The sequence below is a fragment of the Gymnoscopelus microlampas genome (genome assembly GCF_963454915.1).
Source record: "Gymnoscopelus microlampas genome assembly, chromosome: 8".
NCBI classification, from domain to species: domain Eukaryota; kingdom Metazoa; phylum Chordata; class Actinopteri; order Myctophiformes; family Myctophidae; genus Gymnoscopelus; species Gymnoscopelus microlampas.
Window position 1 is genome coordinate 50810867 of NC_139945.1, and position 10000 is coordinate 50820866.

At 44.9% G+C, this 10000-nt stretch overlaps 1 protein-coding gene across 1 annotated transcript in view; it reads right to left on the minus strand.

Annotated features, from left to right (window-relative positions):
- Positions 1-10000, minus strand: part of dscaml1 (Down syndrome cell adhesion molecule like 1) — a 154894-nt gene that overhangs the window by 58884 nt on the left and 86010 nt on the right. Inside the window, 3 exon segments of the mRNA XM_084063850.1 lie at positions 1490-1619; positions 2134-2276; positions 6873-7172. Coding sequence (XP_083919976.1) covers positions 1490-1619; positions 2134-2276; positions 6873-7172 — 573 coding nt within the window.

Consider the following 10000-nt stretch of genomic DNA (forward strand, 5'->3'; position numbering starts at 1 on the left):
ACCTGTCCCCAGCAGTGGCCAGCTTGGTAGGCTGCCCTCTTTTTATGTTGAATCAGTGCAGCTCATGTTGGGGGGAGTCCATCAATTGTTCTACCCTTCTGGGTGAATAGCTGCTTCCGTGTCTGATTCACTGATGCCTGGCCGCTTGTGCGGTCATAGAGCAATACCACAAATCGCTCCAGAGGCTCCATCCAGTCATCTATTTTGTCTGGGGTAGCAGCTAAGGAACTTTTCCCAGTTCCAAAAGCAACCCACAGCTCAGTCAAGTGGAGGTGTTGGGCTGACGTTACTGCCAGGACCAGCACATCCGTGTCTACTGTGCGTATTGTCACCTTGCTATACCCTTCCTTCATAGCATCTTCTAGGTGTAATATGACACGAGTATCAGCCTTCTCATGTACTGTAGTTAGTTAGGTAGTTACTAGCATGTTGTGAATAGTACCACTGTATTCCTCATCCTTGAAAATGTAGGATTAGTCACCAGAATCAAGATCCTAGGTGGTCTAGCACCTGAGTTATTGGTAAAATGACAGCAGGTGGTGGCCATGTTGAAAAATGGCTGTCATAGTTACCACAGGACAATTCTAAATAGTACCAGTGTATTCCTCATACTTGAAAATGTAGGATTAGTCACCAGAATCAAGATCCTAGGTGGTCTAGCACCTGAGTTATTGGTAAAATAACAGCAGATGGAGGCCATTTTGGAAAATGGCTGCCATGGTTACCACAGGACAAATCTGCGATGGCCCTATAGCCAAAAATGTTCCTTATGGCATGCTCTAACTGTGTGCCAAATTTCATGCTTTTATCGTAAAGTGCACGATTCCATCAAAATATGGCCCGAAACGCCTGGACTATAGAGTAACAAGGGAACCAGGAGACCTGGTACTGACAGACCCCTAGTGGGTGAAATCTGAATGGCCGGACTTCGCATGACGTGTCATGACGTGTCATGCGAAGTCACGTCATGCGAGGTCCCTTCTATGCCCATGTATGGACGAAAGGGGGACAAAAAACTGACATGCCCATGTATGGACGAAAGGGTTACAAAGCCTCATGTAGGCCGACCCGCTGGGTCTGGCAAAAAGACCTCCAGTCAATTCAGGGTTGTCAATTCAGCCAGCCACTTGACTGTGGTTCTGGCCTTGATGACCTTGCAGGACTATGCAAAGGCTAAAATGTAACTTAGATAGCATGTTATGTAGACAGATGCCAGGTCATTGTTGACCTGGCATCCTATAGTGTGTATACTTTCAATGTACAGGCTGATGATATAGGTTCTTGGTTTACGTATGTAGTAGTTATTAATGGATTAATGGTTTATGTATATATTACTTTATTATTAGATTACTATTTCTATGCATTTGATGTATTATCTTGTGTTGTCCTTGCTTACTGTAAATCGCTCTGGACCCTTTTCCATTGCCCCAATACCCAACTCTCATTGTGAACACATTCACAGCCCTGAATGTGACCCCACCACACTGACCTTTGACAGTGACGTAGACCGTCTGGGTGATGAAGAGTTGCGGTTGGATGAGGACACTGCAGACGTATGCCCCCTCATCCATCCCCTTCTGAACGTCACTCAGCTTCAGCGTCCCATTCTCATACACCACCTGGGCAGACAGAAGACAGACATTAAAGATGCTCGCTGGACCGTTTTCTACTGCCGTCAAACGAGATGAGATGATAATAAAGTGCATGACTAAAGGATCCACACCATAACTACAGCGATAACTATAAATATATCACTTAAAAACACCTTGTGACTGAAGTGGATGGTGTCCACAACACAATTATCGTCACACTTTCAGCGTGATTTGATGAACCACAGAAACACTGTGTTCTTCATCATATCTTTATAGTTATAATTGTTGGTATGGATGGCCTTAACCAATTTAACCCATATTTAGTTGACAGGATTCCCCCAGGTTTCTACAAGGCCCCCTCCTGTTTTTGCTGCACTCTAAATATCTTCACCAAAAATAGGAAAACTACAAGCTCACAACACAACAAAACAGGTAGATCGGCTATTTTTGCCAAATGTTCAACCCAGTGTAGGGATGCAAGAGTTTCTTTCATGATCATCACAGCACGTTTCTAAATAAAAAATCTAATAAAAAAGCCCACCTGACGATGGTTGTCAGGCAACAGAAGCCCCTCCTTGTACCAGTTGATTGAGTAGTACGGGTAACCAATCACACGGCAGTTTATGAAAGTGTTTCTTCCTGCAATTGCAGTGATGTTCCTCATGGGCCGAATCCTTGGTGGACCTGAGAAGAGAGACATAGGGAGAGAGTGCGAGACGGAGAGAGAGAGAGAGAGATAGAGAGAGAGAGAGAGAGGGGGAATTGAAGAGAGAACAAGAGGAAAAGAGGGAGGTAATTAGTTGATGGTGTCAGAAGTGGGATATGGAATTTTAGGTATATAAAGGGAAGGTGAATTTGGGAAGGGAACGGGGAAGGAGGGAAGGAATAGAGGAAGAGAAGAAGATGAAGGGGGCAGGCAGATCTGTCCCATACAAAGAGTTGTTTCTAAAGCGTCTTTATCCTCCGTTGTACAGCTGTGTCGCTCAGTGAAACAATTTTTGATTTTGTTCATCAGTTGAAGGTCCGTTATTTTCTGCGAGCGACACAGTCGTAGGATGATGTATGAATTAAGCTTTAGTGTCTGTTTCCAGTGCACTTACGGGTCCGTTTGGTTCTATTTGTACAATCTCAGAGATTCGGGTGATTCATACTTAGTTGAGCCCGGTGTCACGCACCAAAAATAGCTATTTTTGGTGTGCGTCAGCACGAGACAGCACACAACCAAGTATAAATCGGGCATTACACTCCTACAATGATCTGGGTGTCCAGGCGCGTCCACTATATGTACAACTGAAGCCCATTGTTCTCTACGTGCCACCACCTAACGAGCATGTATTGTATTAACATTTTGTGCCGAGGACTGTAAAGGTCAAGTTCCATGGGCAACATTTGAGGCAATGGAGATGGGCAGTACACTACAACAGGTAATTGGCAGTCAAAGTGGGACAAAATTAATTGACTCACATAGCGGCCCACAAAGGAGCAAAGCACCATGGGGGGGGGGGAAAGACGGCTGTCTTTCCGGTACCTGGTGTATAATGGTCCTAACACTGGGGAGGAGGACAGTGGGTTAAACGCAGAGAGACGGATAGACAATAATGGAGTGTCACCTGCCGAAAATAGCAGATCTACAAGTTCACCACCCTTTGCATCCGCGAGGTGTTGTGCATTTAGATCGACGTATGACAACGTTTAAATCAGCTCTGAGATGGACAGACAGACAGACAGACAGACAGACAGACAGACAGACAGACAGACAGACAGACAGACAGACAGAGAGACAGACAGACAGAGAGACAGACAGACAGAGAGACAGACAGACAGAATAAGTGTTGCATTATTTGAAGATACAGGGAGCTACCATTACCCAGTCATCCATTGCTTCTTCTCTGACCTTCTCACCATTGTTTGCCTCAGATCTTTGTTTTTGTCTCTCTTTCTTTGCCCCTCCCTCCTCCATTCTCTCTCTCTCTCTGTCTCCCTCTCTCTCCTCCCTCACTCAGCGGGTGTGGAGCTTTGAAGTCGTATCTCTGACAAGTCAAAGATGTATTATTAAGCAGCACTGTCACATCGCTACACACACACACACACACACACACACACACACACACACACACACACACACACACACACACACACACACACACACACACACACACACACACACACACACACACACACACACACACACACACACACACACACACACACACGTGATCCAACATATTATGTCTGACATTGAGATGGGTGGCAAATTTAAGGAAAAACCTACATGAAGTATATTAGTAAGGTGTTGAGCCACCAGAACAGTTTCATTGTACCTTGGCATGGATTGCGCAACTCTCTGGAGCTCTACTGGAGGGCTGGAACACCATTCTAACAATAGTTTCAGCTGTGTGATGGTGGCTGTCCCCTCTGTTTCGTCTTTTACTTTTTGTTTGCATTTTTTGGTATATTTGAACCACTTTAACTTTGATTGTGATAGTGGGGAACGCTGTCTAACATGTCTGCCCTAAACCTCCAATAGGTGTTCAACTGGGTCGAGATCTGGTGACTTTGAAGGCCATAGCATATGATTCACATCATTTTCATCATAGGATAAAGGTGATCACTCAGAATAACTTTGTGTTGATTTGCAGTGACCCTTCCAGTCTAAGTGGACTCAAACCATGCCAGGAAAAAGCCCCCCTCAGCAGAGCCACTGTCAGGTCATGCAATCAACCCTGTACTGTTCTCTTGGAGTGCATGCACTCGCCCACTTGTAAATAATATGGAGAATATGACTCATCAGACCATATCACTTTTCCCCACATGTCTGTAGACCAGTGCCTATGTTTTTTTAGCCTGGGACCAGACTAATCTGCCATTGCAAAAAAAAAAAAATGCCCTCAGCGATTTGGGTCTGGCACCGCTCCGTTGTGAATCCATTTCCTGCTCCCGAAGTCTGGGGTGACCAATCAGGGCCCAGTATTAAAATATGGGAGACTGCAATTGGTAGTTGGTTGAATAGTCTAACCAATAGGCTCTATGCACAGCAGCCATATTGGGAATGAATTGGGCCCCTGCCTTACTTCCTTTACAGGTGTTACCAATAATACTAATTAAGGCTCTGTTCCATTTAGTGTGGCATAGTGGTTGTCTTATTTTCAAGGACCCCCATAACTCTGAGAGTGTATAAATGGAACCAAATGGACCCTTACGGGTCCATTTGGTTCCATTTGTACACTCTCAGAGTTAGACACCCACCATAAGGGGCCATTTGGGAACCAAAATGGAGTGTTTCTAGTGAGCCAACATGCACGATATCAGCACCCTGACCAGAATGGAACAGAGCCTTCATTAGTATCATTGGTAACACTTGTGAAGGAAGTAAGAAGAGGCCCAATTTCTTTCCAATATGGCTGCTACGCATAGAGCCTATTGCGTCCAGAGCCATTGTTTTGATCCCGCCCTTTGGGGAAAAAAACGTCCTCATAGAAGCACCAGACTTTGGCATGTTGTCTTTGTAATGAGGGGCTTATGCACTGTGACCCTAGTGTAGCATCCCTCTCTTGTCAGTTGAGTACTTGTCAACAGGTTGTTCTTGGTGACATAGTTTGATCACTACCTGTGCATCATTTCTGTTTTTCCTTAAATATCACACCAATACATACACAAGCATCGAGGGGTCAAATATGCACTTTGCACCACAATTTCCAACCCCAGTCACTGATGTCTTTCCCATAGATGAAAATGCAGATGCCACTTTAGTCACTGTTCCAAATGAAACACTAGCCAGTCGAGCAGTCTTTAGTTGTGGCTGAAGCTGCTGCCATCCATGCCCCAAATAATCAACCCTCTATCACAGTCACTTTTACAGTAAACCTTTTCTCTTTCCATTATCCAAAATCGAGGTCAACTGGAAGTGGGCCTGGTCAGCATTTATATAGGCTACATTCCTCAGAGCATGATAGGTTGTTAATTGTTTAATTGTATAACCACTCATTTCTTCAGGTTTTCCTTTAATTGTCCTTCAGTATGTCAATGTGACATAATATGACAATGTTTAATCAATATAAAATATGATCATTACGTCGGCATAGTTTGCCACGTTCACTGCTGAATACCTGGCTGATCAGGATTGGCTGCATTGTGAACGTGGTGTATCAAATTACAATAAGTGGATACTGTCTCTGCGATTTTATCTGTGGCATTGCGCATACATGTATGTGTGTGCGTGTGTGCGTGTGTGTGCGTGTGTGCATGTGTGCGCGCGCGTGTGTGTGTGTGTGTGTGTGTGTGTGTGTGTGTGTGTGTGTGTGTGTGTGTGTGTGCGCGCGCGCGCACGTGCTTGCATGTGCGTGTGTCAGCGTGCGTGTGTCAGTGTTTGTGTCAGCTTGCGTTACTGGAGGGGCTGAGACTCTTTGGCTCATTCTCACTCCAATAATCGTTTTGGCATGTCTCCTTAGAGCATAGTCACATGTCACAACTACACAACTCACATAGAGAGAGCGAGAGAGAGAGAGAGAGAGAGAGAGAGAGAGAGAGAGACGTGGACAGACTGATACAGTGCTGTCCGTCACTGTCACTCTTCATCGTTGTTGTCCCCGATGACAGTGACATCACCAGCTCTGTCACTATAGGGTTCACTATCACTCCCTCCATGCACACTGGCACTCAACTCCTCCTCCTGGGTGCTCTAGTCTCATTTCATCTCCTCCTCTCCTCTTCCCTCTGTCCATGGCCATCTGTTTGTTCTGCTCCTACAGTTTCTTCGTGTCTCACATTCCTGTCTCCATTTCATCTCCAGTTCAGCCTATATCTAGCTGTCTGTCTACGTATAAGCCTGTTTGCCTGTGCCTGTGCCTGTGCCTGTGCACGCGAGTACCTTAACAAAGAGAGTAGACAGAGAGAGATCAAATGAGACAGTGACAGACACACATATGGGTCGAGAAGAACAAAAACAAAACGGACCGAGCAGAAGAAAACAACAAGATAGCTGGAAGGAAGAATGACGGACCAAGACAAACAAGATGAACCCAAACTAAGGGATAACATAATGAACACAGACATACTATGAACACACACAAGAGCAAACATAGATAAAATACACATAATGACTCAGAGACAGAGACAGAGAAAGAGACAGAGGAGTAAAGAATAGTTAGAATAGGATAGGATAGGATAGGATAGGATAGGATAAGACAAGATAAGATAGGGATTAGGGTAGGGAGTAGGGATGGGGGGGGTCAGGCCGTGAGAAGCCTCTTGTATGACTGATATTGAAAAGTAGACAGGCACCTCTTACGTTTATGCGCGCTTGGTACTCGGCACTACCGGCCGAGTTGCGTGCGGCGCAGCGATACACCCCTCCATCACGGATCTGCGGGCTGCTGACGTTCACGTGGCTGACTGTGCTGCCGTTGGACAGTGTGTACTGGCTGGCTCGAACGCGCGACAGGTCCCGGGCCACGGGCTCATCGTCCAGGGTCCAGGTGATGGCGGGAGGCGGCGCTCCTTTGGCGGCGCACATGAGGGAGAACGGCTCGCCGGGGACCACCACCCGCTCACTGAAGGACGCAATGATACGCGGCGTGCCATCTGGGTTAAGGAGGAGAGAGAGAGGGGGAGAGGAGGTGAGCGTGTACAAATGAATGGCGAAATGTCACCTCAACTACAATTCAAACCGTTTGCAGATGCTCTTATCCGGGGCAACTTACAAAAATAAATGCATGGTCAGGGGAAGCATAATGAATGTTTGTCAGCAACAACAAGTTAAGTGGATAAGCAATTAGACTGCTAAGAGAGCAAGCATGTACTACAAAGTAGTACAAAGGTAGCAAATAAGCAACATTCCTGGCATCTATTGAAGTAACAGATAGATGTATGCATGCCTTCGTGTTTTCGTTTTGAGCGACAACCATGCGTTTTTAAATGGTAAATGGACTGCATTTATAGTACCTTCCTCATCTTCCATCCACGACAACTGCTTCATACAATGTATGCATCAAATAGACAGTTCTAGTCTTGATTCTCATTGTCTGAGTCCCGCTGTAAAATACTCGATAAACACCTAGGACCGCATGTATCAGTTATGTTCCATGGATGTATTACCGTTCACATGTTTTTACAAGGTAGACCTGGCCTGTAGACCTGTTCACAATTTGGTGTTGGGGGAATTTCTCACCTGAACTGAGTTAGTGGGTCCCTAGACATGAAAAATCATGTGCTTGTCCGCCAGAGTGGCGCAATGGCCAAATCAAAAATGTCCGCCATCGGCTATGATGAAAATCCAACTCATTTGTTTTTGAGTGGATATACACATGTATTACCTCCATTTTGACTAATTGGGGTGTGTGGAATTAATTTTGCTATTCCAAAGACATTGGCCATAACTTGGCCATTGTTAGGAGTAAAAACAGATGCAATAAGTCTAATCCAACTCATTCTGACATTTAAAATTCCTTTCTGATATTGTTTTGACCATTAAGGATCATCTTGTCATTGAAATATCAATATCGATGTCATTATTCAATAACTCGATTATTTTCTTTAGCCACTTTTATTGTATTTCTTTCATAATTATTTGTTTTATTTATAACAAAAGACATGAACAATATAACAACCTAAATATCCCCCTTTAACTTGTATTTGATTTGGGTGCTTTAATTAGAAAATAAGACAAGAGAAGAAAATAAAAGTGATTATACAAATAAAATCATATATATATTTTTTACAATTTATCTTACAGTGCACCATATATGTGTGCATGCTGGTTAGTGTGATGGGATTTTACATGAAGGATTTTCCAGTTTTCCATGGCAGAATATGATGCACGGAACTCCAGCAGCACGGCAGCCACATCGCTGAGTGTCGCACTTGCCTGCACACTTGCATACTCGGTGGTAAGGGCTTCAGACATTTTGATGGCAGTAGCGTACAAACGTGCTCCTCCCATCCATGTTCCACTGGCTCTAATCTTGCCTCAGGTTCCTTGGCTGTCGCAAGCAGGTGGCAAGCCCTATGCACCAGAAAAGCGTCATGTTTGATGTGACCTCTGATCACACTACTCGTGGGAGGGATAGCATCAATTCCAGCGCTGGCACTGGTATAGCTTTCCCTGAGGTCATCAAACGTCTCAGCAGTTGTACTTGACCTGGCCCCTGCCCGGACACGTACCAAGTACTACTCTGCCAACGCTGTGTCTTGTTCTGTCAAGGTGTCTGCCTCTCCAACGTTTGTTAAATATTGCACTGGGTCAGAAGCCATAGCTGCATGTTTGGTCCCCACCTTGCTCATGCAGTCTTCTCCAGTCAGGATATGCGCCTTGATCACTGTCTTGGCTAGTGGTGCTCCACGATGAGAGACTGATTGATGCAGTGGAAGCATGCGCCGCTTCTCACCAGTGCCATACTGCTGCCAGATCTCCTTCACCCCCAGTGCTTGGCAGTATGGGGTGTAGTATAGCAGTAATACGAAGGTGTCTGTATCATTGGAGACTATATAGACAACTCTCTTGCTCTGTTTCACACGAACACACCACTCCAAATGCATCACCAATCTGGTGTCAGCCTCCTCAATCCAGTTCAAGAGGTCTGGGATCTTTTCACCACCAGCCGCCTTTGTTGGGAGCACCTCATCTTCAGAGACAACAGAGCTGAATGATGGTAGCATTGCCACAGGCTTGACTGGCTTGACTGCACACCATATCCCGAACTAGCAGCTGGAGATTCCGCTTGTTCTCCTCAGACGCCCAGAACTTGTCAAGTTGCTGAGATGCTGGAGATGCTGGAGATGGCATTCTGTATGTTTCATGGTGTGGTTGTTGGTGAGAAAGTTGAGGACATTGGTGATTGACCTAATCTCGTGGAACAAGAGCTTGAATTCTGCCACAGAATTTGCATTGTGTGTGGCTCCTACTACAGAGTGACCTCCTGGACCCTTCGACACCCGCTGAATGGTCTGCTCACCTCCTACAGCCCAGACCCAGCCTGGGCGATCCCAAATAACCCACTGGCCTATAGAGAAGCGCCGGTAGAGCTCAAGATGTGTGAACTCTAGCATCTTGATTTGTTCAAGATACCATAAGCCATGATGCAGGTAGTTTATGCAATCACATTCTGCAAAGATTGGCATAGAGTCCGCATGTAGATTCCAGTTTCCTTCTCTTTCGGAGACTACAGCATTCTTGATGACGGCCACCAACAAAATTCCTATTTGATTTTGTGGTATTGTATGGTTTTATTTGTATATTACCTTTATTCCTACATAGTCTTGTTTGCTAATTTCAACACCCAATTAAAATAAAAGTTAAACAGAGATGTTTAGAATTGTTATTTTTCTCATGTACATTTCTTTTGCTGTAAATAAAACAAATTATTATGAAAAAGAATACAATAAAAGGGATTGTAAAGTACAAAATCGTAATT